This window comes from Pogoniulus pusillus, chromosome 4 (assembly GCF_015220805.1).
Source record: "Pogoniulus pusillus isolate bPogPus1 chromosome 4, bPogPus1.pri, whole genome shotgun sequence".
NCBI lineage: Eukaryota > Metazoa > Chordata > Aves > Piciformes > Lybiidae > Pogoniulus > Pogoniulus pusillus.
Genome location: NC_087267.1, coordinates 22,139,125 through 22,152,836, shown reverse-complemented (window position 1 = coordinate 22,152,836; position 13,712 = coordinate 22,139,125). Strand labels below are relative to the sequence as shown.

Sequence of the window (13,712 nt, the reverse complement as noted above, 5' to 3'; positions counted from 1 at the left end):
AAGAATTTGAGCTCAGCTCTGCAGGCCTGAAGGTTTGGCATTAAATGCTGTCAGAATACAACTCGATCTGCTCACAGAAATCTCAGGCCTCCAAAACTGAATCCGAAATACCCAAGGGTTGTTTGGTTTTTTTTTTTTTATCTATGTCTTTGAGAATGATTTTTTTTAACTTTCAGGGATTGTTAGTTAAGAAGCTGAAAAAACAGTTGAAAATTATAACCTTTGACATGTGCTTCTTCCCCCTCCTCTGTTCTTTTGCAGAAAGTATTTTGGAGAAAAGATAGGACTTTATTTTGCCTGGCTGGGTTTATATACAGAATTCCTCATTCCATCTTCTGTAGTTGGGATTATTGTCTTTCTCTATGGATGTGTAACCATTGAGAGTGACATTCCAAGGTAAGCTTCTCTGTGATCAATAATGTGCTGCTTGGAAATGATAACCTGTTCTAGTGGGAGGTGTCCCTGCCTGTGTAGGGGGTTTGGAACTGGATGATATTTGCAGTTTCTTCCAACCTAAACCGTTCTGTGATTCTATGAAATACAACTTTTCTTGTATTCCTCTCCAATTCAGTAAAAGCATTATTGTTTTACTGTCTTTTTTCCCTTGTTTTTAAAGCAAAATAAGCAAGTCTGTCCACTCTTAAGCAAAAAGGTCAGCAGAAATTGATCCGTATCATAGAATCATAGAATCAACCAGGTTGGAAGATACCTCCAAGATCAGCCAGTCCAACCTAGCACCCAGCCCTAGCCAGTCAACCAGACCATGGCACTAAGTGCCTCAGCCAGAATTGCTTGAACACCTCCAGGGACAGAAACTCCACCACCTCCCTGGGCAACCCACTCCAATGCAAATCACTCTCTCTGCCAACAACTTCCTCCTAACATCCAGCCTAGACCTCCCCCACCACAACTTGAGACTGTGTCCCCTTGTTCTATTGATGGCTGCCTGGCAGAAGAGACCAACCACCACCAGTCTACAGCCTCCTTTCAGGTAGTTGTAGAGAGCAATGAGGTCAGCCCTGAGCCTCCTCTTCTCCAGGCTAAACACCCCCAGCTCCCTCAGCCTCTCCTCACAGGGTTGTGTTCCAGGCCCCTCCCCAGCTTTCTTGCTGTTCCCTGGTCACATTCCAGTATCTCAACAATCTCAACAGTACTGCAGCTCTTGAAACAGAAATGTTCAGTTAGTCTGCTGCATGATTGCATGTTCTTTCCTGTGAATGTAAATGAGACAAAGACATAGAATCATAGAATAGTCTGGGTGGAAAGGAATCTCTAAAGGTTGTCTTATCCAATCCTCTCTGCAGTAAGCAGAGGCATCCTCCACCAGATCAGGTTGTCCAGAGCCCTGCCGAGCCACTATGCAGAACTCACTGGAATTGATGGAATTACATTGTCAAGTACTCTTGGACTACTTTGTTCTTCTGGGTTACATCAGCTTGTTCGCACAAGTAAAGTGACAAATAGTCAGCAGATCAGCAGTTTTGATATCCATATGTTGTCCTATTTGAAGGTTACAAAATGTGTTGTGTTTTGGGTTGTATGTGCTGAGGGTGTTATTCTAAGGAAAAACTGCCAGACTGACACAGTGATGTTCACAGGATCACAGGATGTTACGGATTGGAAGCGACCTCTGGAGACCTTCCAGTCCAATTCCCTTGCCAGAGCAGGACAGTGCTATCTAATACAGATCACAGAGAAACATATCCAGAAAGGCCTTGAAAGTCTCCAGGGAAGAAGACCTCACAGTCTCTCTGTGCAGCCTGTTTCAGTACTCTGTAACTCTCACAGTAAAGAAGTTTTTCCTCATGTTGACATGGAACTCCCTGTATTGTAATTGCAACCCATTGCCCTTATCCTGTGCCAGGGCACAAGTGGGCAGTGGCTGTCCCTGTCCATTCTTTCCTGACCCCTAGCCCTCAGATAAATGACATTTAGTAGATCCCCTCTCAGTCTTCTTCTCTCCAGACTAACCAGCCCCAGGGTTCTCATCCTTCCTCATCAGGCAGTGCTCCAGTCCCTCCATCATCCTTGTAGCTCTCCATTGGACTCTCTCCAGTACATCCCTGTCCCTCTTGAACTTGGGAGCCCAGAACTGGGTGCAGTATGCCAGGTTGGGCCTCCCCAGAGCAGAGGGGGAGGAGAACCTCCCTCCATCTGCTGGTACACTCCTCTTAATGCACCCCAGGATCCCAGTTGCCTTCTTGGACACCAGGGCACATTGCTGTGCCATGGATATCTTCTTGTCCACCAGCACTCCCAGTTCCTCCTCCACAGGCTGTTTTTCAGCATATCATGTCCCAGGCTGTGCTGGTGCAGTTTATTGTTCCTTCATAGGTGCAGGACTCTGCACTTACCCTTGTTGAAGCTCATAAGGTTCCTCTCTGCCCAGCTCTCCAGTCTGGCCAAATCTTGCTGTTAATGTCTGCTTCTCAATGTCAAAAAAACCCCAAAATAAACAAACAAATAAAAGAACACTTCCTCTGTATAATCTGTGTCTGACTTCTGGTGGAGACAGGATACTGAATTAACTAGCCCTGCTATGGTAGTTCCTACATTCTTTCAAATGACTTGGCAGCTTTTTAAACTGGATCACTGCAGGAGGACATTTTAACTGAGTCAGGGTCTGTTTTCTTAGCTTGATCTGAATGAATCCTGATGGGCTTTGTCTGTCTTTGGGAAAACTTGTGCTAGCACAGAAACCTAAGTGAGATTTATGGCTAAAATGTATCTGCAGCACCCTCTGCTGCTGTTTGAAATAGAAGATTGCCTTACTTTGAACTGTGTCATAGCTAGAAACAGCTATGTGCCTTGGACTGACGTAATATTAAACTTACTGATGCTACAGTATGAATAATCTTTTTTGTTTTGTTTTGTTTCTCATTTGAAGCCATAGGGGAAAAAAAGCCACAACTGTGTCATTGTGCTCAGTATAGGAACAATTGCTTGAGAAGATTTGTTTTCAATGAACTTAACTGGATGAGGCACTTAGTGCCATGGTCTAATTGACTGGATAGGGTTGGGTGCTAGGTTGGACTGGATGATCTTGGAGGTCTCTTCCAACCTGGTTGATTCTATGATTCTATGATATGATTCTAAATGAGTCTTTCCAGCAGTCTTCCTGTCTCTCACTGGCTAACAGGATGTGTCACTAGCCCAGCTGTCTTGAGGATAACTGGAGGCAGAGAGAACAATCCCACCTTTCCCAGGAGGCTCTTGTAGCCTCTGCTGACTAGAAACTCTTGGGGCAAGCATTACATATGCAGATTGGAGATGAAGAGGAGGAAGAGTGAAATGGTGGCCTGTAGCAGTTATCAATCACAGAGAACTGGAGCAGGCTCCCCAGAGAGGTTGTGGAGTCTCTGCCTCTGGAGACATTGAAGCCCTGTCTGGGTATATTCCTGTGCAACCTGCACTAGGTTCTTTGGTCTTGCTCTGGCAGGGGAATTGGACTGGAAGATCTCCAGAGGTGCCTTCCAGCCCCAATATTCTGTGATCCTGCAAATTCTGTTTTAATTAATTTAGTCTGGCTATCCTCAGCCTTCAGTGGCTAACCTCACCCTTCCTGGGGTGTATTAGGAAGAGTGTGTCCAGCAGATGAAGGGAGGTTCTCCTCCCCCTCTACTCTGCCCTGCTGAGACCTCATCTTCAATACTGTATTCAGTTTTGGGCTCCTTAGTTTAGGAGGGACAGAGATCTGCTGGAGAGAATCCAGCAGAGGGCTAAGGGGATGATGAGGGGACTGGAGGGCATGGCTTATGAGGAGAGGCTGAGGGACCTAGGGCTTTTTAGTCTGGAGAAGACTTAGAGAGGACTTAATAATGTTTATAAGTATCTGAAGGCTGCCTGGGGTGGGGGGTACAGGCTCTGCTGAGATGCTCTCTAGGATAGGACAAGGAGCAATGGGTGTAAGTTGCAGCAAAAGAGGTTCTGCCTCAACACAAGGGGGAACTTCTTTACTGTAAGGGTCCCAGAGCACTGGAACAGGCTCCCCAGAGAGGTTGTGGGGTCTACTTTTCTGGAGTCTTTGAAGGCCTGTCTGGATGTGTTCCTCTGTGATCTGTGTTAGATAGTATTGTCCTGCTCTGGCCTGGCAGCGGGTTTGGACTCAATGATTTCCTTGGGTCCCTTCCAACCCCTAACTTTCTGTGATCCTGTGAGCCTGGCATGGGTTGCCCAGGGAGGTGATTGAGGCCCCATTCCTGGAGGTGTTTAAGGCCAGGCTGGATGATGCTGTGGTCAGCCCGATCTAGGGTAGGCTGTCCCTGCCCATGGTAGAGGGGTTGGAACTTGATCTTTGTGGTCCCTTCCAACCCTGACTGATTCTGTGATTCTATGATAGAGCTTTCACCAATTCACAAGACATTGTACTATCTAGATTGGTTACTGTGTTGCATGATTTTGATGTTGGTAAGGGTCTGTCATGGTTTAACCCCCCACAGCTGGCAACCAAGGTCTACGCAAGCCACTCACTCCTTCCTGGTGAGATTATTTAGGAGAGAATTGAAAGGGTAAAAGTGAGGAAACTCATAGTATTGAGATAAATAGCCAGGCACACAAGCAAAGCCAAACAAGGAATGTCTTCTGCGCTTCCCACTGGCAGTCCATCTGTTCCTGCCATCTGTCCCACTATGCAGCCATCTCCAGGAAAGCAGGGCTCCATCACCTCTAACAATTACTAGGGAATTAAAAATGCCATCACTCCTGATTGTTCCCTGTTCTTCTTCTCCCAGGTTTATATGCTGAGCATGGTGTCATATAGTATGGAATATCTCTTTGGGCAGTTGGGGTCAGCTGTTCCAGATGCATTCCCCCATGACTTCTTGTCCACCCTCAGCCTACTTGATGATGAGGTTGAATAAGAAGCAGAAAAGGCCTTGACTCTGTACAAGCACTGCTCAGCAATAATGAATATATCTTCTGTCTTAGAATCAGAGAATGGTCTGGGTTGGAAGCGACCTCCAAAGATCATCCAGTTCAATCCCCTCTGCAGAAAACAGGGACATCCTCAACTAGATCAGGTTGCCCAGGGCCCTGTTGAGCCTCATATTGGATATCTCCAGGCATGGAGCCTCCCTGGACAACATATTGCAGTGTTCCAGCACACTCATGCTAAAGAACTTGTTCCTCACATCCAGTCTAAATCTGCTCTGTTCTTATTTCAAACCATTGCCCTCATCCTGTCCCTGCAGGCCTTTGCAAACAGTCCCTCTGCAGCCTTCCTGGAGGCCCCTTCAGCTACTGGCAGGCAGCTCTTAGGTCTTTCTGGAGCCTTCTCTTCTCTAGGCTGTCTCTTCTCCAGCTCCCTCAGCCTTTCTTTATAGCAGAGCTGCTCCAGCCCCCTAATCATTTTGATGGCCCTCCTCTGGCCCTGCTCCATAAGGTCTATGTCCTTCCAGTGTTGAGGGCTCCAGCACTGCAGGTGAGGTGTCAGCAGAGCAGAGGGGCAGGATCCCCTCTCTCCATCTTTGGGCACGCTGCTTTTGATGCAGCCCAGGCTGCCATTGGTTTTCTGGACTGCAACCTCACATTGTTATCAACGCTGCTTCTAGCACAAACTCAAACATAGGCAGTACTAGCTACTCTGAAGAAAAAGAATTCTATTCCAGGCCAAATCAGCACAGCTACCTATAAACATTTCAATATTCCAGCATGTGGCATTGTACCTTGGAGAAACAGCTTTTGTTCCCTGAAATGTGAGCAGGTGACTTGTAGTAGCTATGATTTGCTGCTTGCTACCACTACCATGACTTTTGTTGTGCTCTAAGACTTTGTGCCCTTGTCATTCACAGTAAGGAAATGTGTGACCAACACAATGCCTTCACCATGTGCCCCCTCTGTGACAAGTTCTGTGATTACTGGAACCTCAGCTCTGCCTGTGCTACTGCTCGAGCCAGCCACTTGTTTGACAACCCTGCCACAGTCTTTTTCTCCATCTTTATGGCTCTCTGGGGTGAGTACTGCTTTGCATGGTAACAGTGTTGTTGGACCTTATTGCAAGAAAGATCTGGAGGTGCTGGAATGTGTCCAGAGAAGGGCCATGAGTATGATCAGAGGGCTGGAGCACCTCTCCTATGAATAAAAACTGACAGAGTTGGTGTTGTTCAGTCTGGAGAAAAGAAGGCTCTGAGGAGACCTTATTGTGGCCTTCCAGTTTCTGAAGGGGGGCCTACAAGAAAGCTGCTGAGGGACTTTTCAGGATGTTGGGTAATGATAGAAGTAAGGGGAATGGATCCAAGTTGGAGGAGAAGAGATTCATATTAGACATTTGGATCAAGTTCTTCAGCATGAGAGTGGTGAGACACTGGAATAGATTGCCCAGGGAAATGGAGGAAGCCCCATTCCTGGACATATTTAAGGCCACACTAGATGTGGCTCTGGGCAACCTAATCTAGTGTGAGGCGTCCCTGCCCATGAGGGTAGGATTAGATGATCCTTGAGGCCCCTTTCATCCCTGACAATTCTGATACTACAATCTTTGGACTCCTGACAGGAATGAAAGCTGCCATGCACAGTAGTAGGACATGCATGTAATGAATAGGCTTCATAAAACTAACAAGCCCTAGGTCTGGAGAAAGCAGTGTAACAAGGATTTTTGCTGTCATTATAAAGCTTTGGAGAAAATGGAGAAGTTCTTTGCCCTGAGGGTGGTGGAACACTGAAATAGGTTGCCCAGGGAGGTGGTGGAGGCTCCACTCCTTTAGACATTCAAGGTTGGTGATGGACTACTGAAACAGGTTGCCCAAGGATGTGGTGGAGGCTCCATTACTTTAAACATTCTAGGTTGGTGATGGACTACTGAAACAGATTGCCCAAGGAGGTGGTGGAGGCTCCATTCCTTTAAGCATTCTAGGTTGGTGATGTACCACTGAAAACAGGTTGTCCAGGGAGGTGGTGGAGGCCCCATTCAAGGAGACAGTCAAGGTCAGGCTTGATGGAGCTCTAAGCAACAGGATCTAGTTAAAAATGTCCCTGCTTACTTCAGAGGGGATGGAACTGATGACATTTGAAGGTTCCTCCCAACCCAATGCATTCTATGATTCTATGATAAACTACAGCACAGGAAGTTCCATCTCAACACAAGGAAGAACTTCATTACCTCAAGGATCACAGAGCACTGGATCAGGCTGCCCAGAGACATTGTGGAGTGTCCACCTCTGGAGACTTTCAAGCCCTGTCTGGATGTGTTCCTGTGTGACCTGCGCTAGATTCTATGGTCCTCCTCTGGCAGGGGGTTTGGACTTGATGATCTCCAGAGGTCCCTTCCAACTCCTCATGTCCTGCGATCCTGTGATTCTATGAGCTGGGTAGTTCCAGGAAGAAAAAAAAAATGTGTCTTTTGTTCCTCTGCTGCTGCCTTTTAATGACACTTCTAATCTTTTCCATGTTTTCCTTCACTGTTTTCTCTTTTCCTATTGACAAGGCAAATCCCTTCAACACCTTCTGCGTTTGGAATCAGAATGTATTTGGAGATTGGTGTGTTTGTGCAGGCAGTGGAAAGGGTTTAATTTAAGCACAAACTGCACTTCCATGTGGGACAACTTAGTCACATCATTGTAGCAAAATTTTATGGGATTCCAAGAACAATGGGAATATCATCATTTAAATTTTAATACGTTCTGAAGTGTTATGTTTAAACAAGTCTAGTTTGCTTCAGTGGCAAACATACCCTGTCACACTGAGGGGATCACAGGATCACAGGATGTTAGGGGTTGGAAGGGACCCAAGGAAATCATCGAGCCCAAACCCGCTGCCAGGCCAGAGCAGGAAAATACTATCTAGCACAGATCACAGAGGAACACATCCAGACAGGCCTTCAAAGTCTCCAGAGAAGGAGACCCCATAGCCTCTCTGGGGAACCTATTCCAGTGCTCTGGGACCCTTACAGTAAATAAGTTCCCCCTCTTTTGCTACAATTAACACCCATTGCTCCTTGTCCTATCCCAGGGTGCAAGTGAGCAGAGCCTGTCCCCTCCCCTCCTGGCAGCCTTCAGATACTTATAAACATTTATCAAATTCCCTCTCAGTCTTCTCTTTTCCAGACTAAAAAGCCCCAGATCCCTCAGTCTCTTGTCATAAGCCATGCCCTCCAGTCCCCTCATCATCCTCGCAGCTCTACACTGGACCCTCTCCAGCAGATCTCTGTCCCTCTTCAACTGGGGAGCCCAAAACTGACCACTAAAAAAAGCACTTCATCAACACTAATGGATGCATTGCAGTGTTGTTCCTATTTTTTATGGCCTCACTTCTGCCCTAAAATGCTTGTGCGCTGTGCTTGCATTTATTTTGGCTTTTGTTATGCCCTCATTCACTCTGGAACTTGTTCACTGTGGAATTTAAAGATGTTATTGGTACTTGTGATGGTTTGAGTGTTAAGTGCCCCACACACACACTTTGGAAAACACCCAAACTAGATTCAGCTGGCTCTGAAAATTGAATGAAGCTATTTATTTACAGCTAGCACAATATATAAGCCGATATTTACAGTATATACAGTTATAGATAGAAATATACAAGGTAAAAGGTAATACAGAAACACAACAGCCCTCCCAGAAACCTGAGTCCCCAGGAGGGGCTCCCAACCACCCCTTTGCCTTCCCCCTACCCTTCTCAGCCTTACACCAGTCCCAAAGAAGAAGGGAATTTCAGCCAGGGGGTCAGGAAGCAAAGTGGATTAATTGAAGAAACAGAGGGTGAGGTTAGAGAGATGCAGACCAGAGCTCCCCAGTAGCAGAAGTGAGTTATTTATGTTTGTATTTTTGTTTTTATACACCTCAGTAAGCCTATGAGCGAGGTAGACATCAGCCTTGATTCCCTTTCACAGCCTGTAATCTAGTTCTCAGCAAAACATCCTAGCTAGGCTCAAACTAGCACACTACTGTAAAATAATTTGTTTTTATTTATGGTTTTTACAGCTTGTTTTAGGAATGACTGATTGGCAGTTTAGTGTTGGATATGGCGTGCCCAGGGCTTTTAAGCAGACAGAAGAGATCATGGAAACAAGTCATTTTTGTTGGTCAGGCCCTGCAGCAGACATTAAAGAATATGTAAACATTATGACTGAGAGAAATGGCAGAAAAATCTGAATTTATGGACTCTCACAATGACCTTTTTTTCCTACTTTGGATTACTGCCAACTGCAGGACAGAGTGACATTCAGTTTACCTGCTGCCATGAACTGTGCAATAAACTGCCAGGTCCTGTTTCAGTGTAGCTGTTTGGACAGCACATGCATGTTTCCTTCCTCACAGGTAGATAGCATTTTCCTGACAGAATCTCTACTGTAAACTTTTATTCATGCAAATAATATCCAGACTTTCAAGGCCTGTCTGGATGTGTTCCTGAGTGACCTGTGCTAGACTCCATGGTCCTGCTCTGGTGGCTGGGGGTGGACTCGATTATCTCCTTGGGTCTCTTCCAACCCCTAACATTCTGTAATTTATAGACATTTAGTAGATGTAGTCTTTTCCTCTCCAGACTAACCAGCCCCAGGGTTCTCATCCTTCCTCATCAGGCAGTGCTCCAGTCCCTCCATCATCCTTGTAGCTCTCCATTGGACTCTCTCCAGTACATCCCTGTCCCTCTTGAACTTGGGAGCCCAGAACTGGGTGCAGTATGCCAGGTTGGGCCTCCCCAGAGCAGAGGGGGAGGAGAACCTCCCTCCATCTGCTGGTACACTCCTCTTAATGCACCCCAGGATCCCAGTTGCCTTCTTGGACACCAGGGCACATTGCTGTGCCATGGATATCTTCTTGTCCACCAGCACTCCCAGTTCCTCCTCCACAGGCTGTTTTTCAGCATATCATGTCCCAGGCTGTGCTGGTGCAGTTTATTGTTCCTTCATAGGTGCAGGACTCTGCACTTACCCTTGTTGAAGCTCATAAGGTTCCTCTCAGCCCAGTCTGGCCAAATCGTGCTTGTATTAAGACAAATTAACAGAATAGAAAGGGACAAAAGTTCCATATGCCTTGCTTTTTTAGAAGGAGTGTGTAAGAATAACAAAATTCTTCCTGAGCTGCAGCTTCCCTTCAAAAAATGTTTCCCACAGGTTAGAAAAGTCTGTTCTTGGAACCATGATAACTCAGTTTGTCAGTGCAAGAAAATACAGCCATTGTACACAAAAGAACAGCAGAGCAAAATAAAGCAACCTCTGCTAACTCTGCCCAGCTTGCCTGTTAAGTATGTCTGGAGAAGAGAAGACTGAGAGAGGATTTAATAAATGTTTATAAACATCTGAGGGCTGGTCAGGAGGAGGTGGGAGACAGGCTCTGCTCACTTGCTCTCTGGGATAGCACAAGGAGCAATGGGTGTAAATTGCAGCCAGAGAGGTTCTGCCTCAACACAAGGGGGAACTTCTTTAGTATAAGCATCACAGAGTGCTGAAACACGCTCTTGGGAGAAGCTGTGGAGTCGTCTTCTCTGGGGACTTTCAAGACCTGTGTTCCTCTGTGATCTGTGCTAGATTGTGTGGTCCTGCTCTGGCAGGGGGGTTGAACTTGATGATCTCCTTGGATCCCTTTCAACCCCTAACATCTTGTGATCCTGTGATATTACACCAAAAATTGCTGCTTTAGTGCTAGGATACTGCACTGGATATATCCAGTGCTCATTCTGCTGAACAGCAGGCCTCATCCACACACCTAATCACCTTGCCTCTGTATGTTGAGTAAATGTCTGGATGCATTTTAGTAGGATTCTGGAATAACAGAATGCTAGAGGTTGGAGGGGACCTCTGGATATCACCCAGTCCAAACCACCTGCCAAAGCAGGATCACCTAGGGCAGGTCACACAGGAACACATCCAGGCAGGATTTCAATGTTTCTGGAGAAGGAGACTCCACCATATCCTCTCTGGGCAGGCTGTTCCTCACCATAAAGGAATATCACCTCATGGTGTGGTGGAACTTCCTGTGTTTTAGCCTGTACCCATTGTTCCTTGTTCTACCATTGAGCACAATCTAAAAGAGCCTGGCACCTTCATCTTGACACTCACCCCTCTGATATTGATACACACTGAGCAGATCCCCTCCCAGTCTTCTCTTCTCAGGACTAAACAGCCTCAGGGCTCTCAGTCTTTATTCACAGTTGAGATGTTCCAGTCCCAGAATCATCTTCAAAGCTCTCTGTTGGATTCTCTCCAGCTGGCCCAAAAAACCCCAAAACTCCCCAAACGTGATAATTCAAGCTGGCTTCATTTCATGCTGGTGTTAGGTAGAAGAAGTTCTTTATCTTTCTTACTTTCTCTCATTCTGTAAAAGGAAAGTGACTTAGTGTAGTTAATATCTTGAAAGGAATCATGCTTTTAACCAGCTGATATTGCCTCGTGAAGTGTCTTTGTGATTCCAGCAATACTGGGGTTCTGAATTTCACCAGTCAGATGGATTTCTTAGAATAGATGAGTATCATGGGACCAGTTTTCTGGTAGTAGTGTAAGTTAGTGGCAACTTGCTAATTTCAGGCCAGCTAGTGCACCTAGTCAAAAAATCATAGAATTGTAGAATTGACCAGGTTGGAAGAGACTTCCAAGATCATTCAGGCCAACCTGGCACCCAGCCCTATCCAGTCAACTAGACCATGGCACTAAGTGCCTCATCCAGGCTTTTATTCAACACCTCCAGGGATGGCAACTCCGCCACCTCCCTGGGCAACCCATTCCAATGCCAATCACTCTCTCTGGCAACAACTTCCTCCTAATATCCAGCCTGGACTTTGCCTGGCACAGCTTGAGACTGTGTCCCCTTGTTCTGTTACTGGCTGCCAGGCAGAAGAGACCAACCCCACCTGGCTACAGTCTCCTTTCAGGTAGTTGTAGACAGCAATGAGGTCATCCTTAAGCCTCCTCTTCTCCAGGCTAAACTTCTCCCACAGCTGCCTCAGCCTCTCCTCACAGGGCTGTGTTCCAGGCCCCTCACCAGCTCTGTCACCCTTCTCTGGACACATTCCAGTATCTCAACATGTCTCTTGCATTGAGGAGCCCAGAACTGGACACAACACTCAGGTTTGGCCTGACCAGTGCTGAGTACAGTGTCTTTGTGACTCCAGCAGTACTTTGGTACTGAATTTCATCTGTCAGATGCATTTGTTAGGATAGATGAATGTCATGGGACTTGTTTTCTGGTAATGTAAGTTAGTGACAGCTTGCTAATTTCAGGCCAGGTAGTGCACCTAGCCAATGAAATTCTTAGACAGCTAAATGTGGAATGGACTTTCTGACTAACAGGAAAAAGAAAGAGAATGGCTAATAGCACCCTATAAAATAACCAAATGTTTTTGTCTTTAGGATATATAAAAACCTTTGAATGTTCAAAACATGCTAAGTATAGATTTTATATGTCCTCTGTTAAGGAAGGAGGAGAAATAGCAATTTAATTACTTAGTGTCTGGATTTGCTTTCAGGGCACTGTTATCTGTCCTGCATTTCGATGATGTATATTTCTTACACTATGGGAGGTTACCTGTGCAGAAAATATTTGCAGCTCAGTGTTCAAATAGATTTTGTCTTCTATGAATCTGCTTAATTTATCATAGAATCAGTCAAGGTTGGAAGAGACAAGGATCATCTAGTTCCAACGCCCCTGCCATAAACAGGGACACCCTACCCTAGAGCAGGCTGCCCACAGCCTCAGCCAGCCTGGCCTGAAACACCTCCAGCCATGGGGCTTCAACTACCTCCCTGAGCAACCCATGCCAGCCTCTCACCACTCTCATGCTCAACAACTTCCTCCTCACATCCAGACTGAACCTACTCATCTCCAACTTTGCTCCATTCCCCCTAGTCCTATCACTCCTGAGAGCCTAAAAAGTCCCTGACTAGCTTTTTTGTAGGCCTCCTTCATATACTGAAAGGCCACAATAAGGTCACCTGGGAGCCTCCTCTTCTTCAGACTGGACAGCCCCAACTCTTTCATTCTGTCCTCATAGAATGGCTCAGGTTGGAAGGGTCCTTAGAGATCATCTACTCCAACCTCCTTGCCATGGGAGGGACACCTCTCATTTAGGCTCAGCTATTACAGGCCTCATCCAACCTGATCTTCAAGACTCCCAGGGAGCAGGCAGCCACAACCTCCCTGGGCAGCCTATTCCAGAGTCTCACCACCCTCCTACTGGAGACTTCTTCCTAAGCTCCAGTCTAACCCTGCTCTCCCTCAGCTTCAAATTATTCCCTCTTGTCCTGTCTCTAGACACCCTCAGGAAAAGTCCTTCAGCCATTGGAAGGCAGCTCCACTTCAACAGGAGGGGAAACTTCTTCATGGTGTTGCGGAGGGCAGTAATAATTCGTGGCCGAGTCGGAAATTTATCAAAAATAGATTTTTTTTAATTTTTACAAAAACCCCCCCCCACAACTATATATACAAAGATTAATTTCGTTTGATAAACAGGTTGAGTTGCATGAGAATTCTACGAGGATACCATTAATAATCTGACTATATATATTTGGAAGTCAGTTTTTGGAAAAGGACTCAGCTATTAATTAATAGCGGTTTCTTACTAAATTAAGCTAAGCCAAATAACTCACTCAGGCTGGCTCGTGCGGTCTGTCTTCCTCCTCCAGCGGCTGCAGGAGTCGTTAAGGGTCGTTAAGGGTCGTTAGGCAGACAAAGGTGTGTGCCTAACACCAAAGCAAGTCCTTAGTCTCTCTGCAGTCCAGGTACAAGGGAGTGAGCAGCTCAGGCAGAGACATGCGTCCAACACGGGCAAAATCCAAAGCGGGAACC

General features: G+C 46.2%; 1 protein-coding gene across 1 annotated transcript in view; it reads left to right on the top strand.

The window, feature by feature from the left end:
- The window catches only part of ANO2 (anoctamin 2), a 246,683-nt gene that overhangs the window by 91,343 nt on the left and 141,628 nt on the right, over positions 1-13,712 (top strand). The window contains 2 exon segments of the mRNA XM_064142873.1: positions 262-396; positions 5,790-5,950. Coding sequence (XP_063998943.1) covers positions 262-396; positions 5,790-5,950 — 296 coding nt within the window.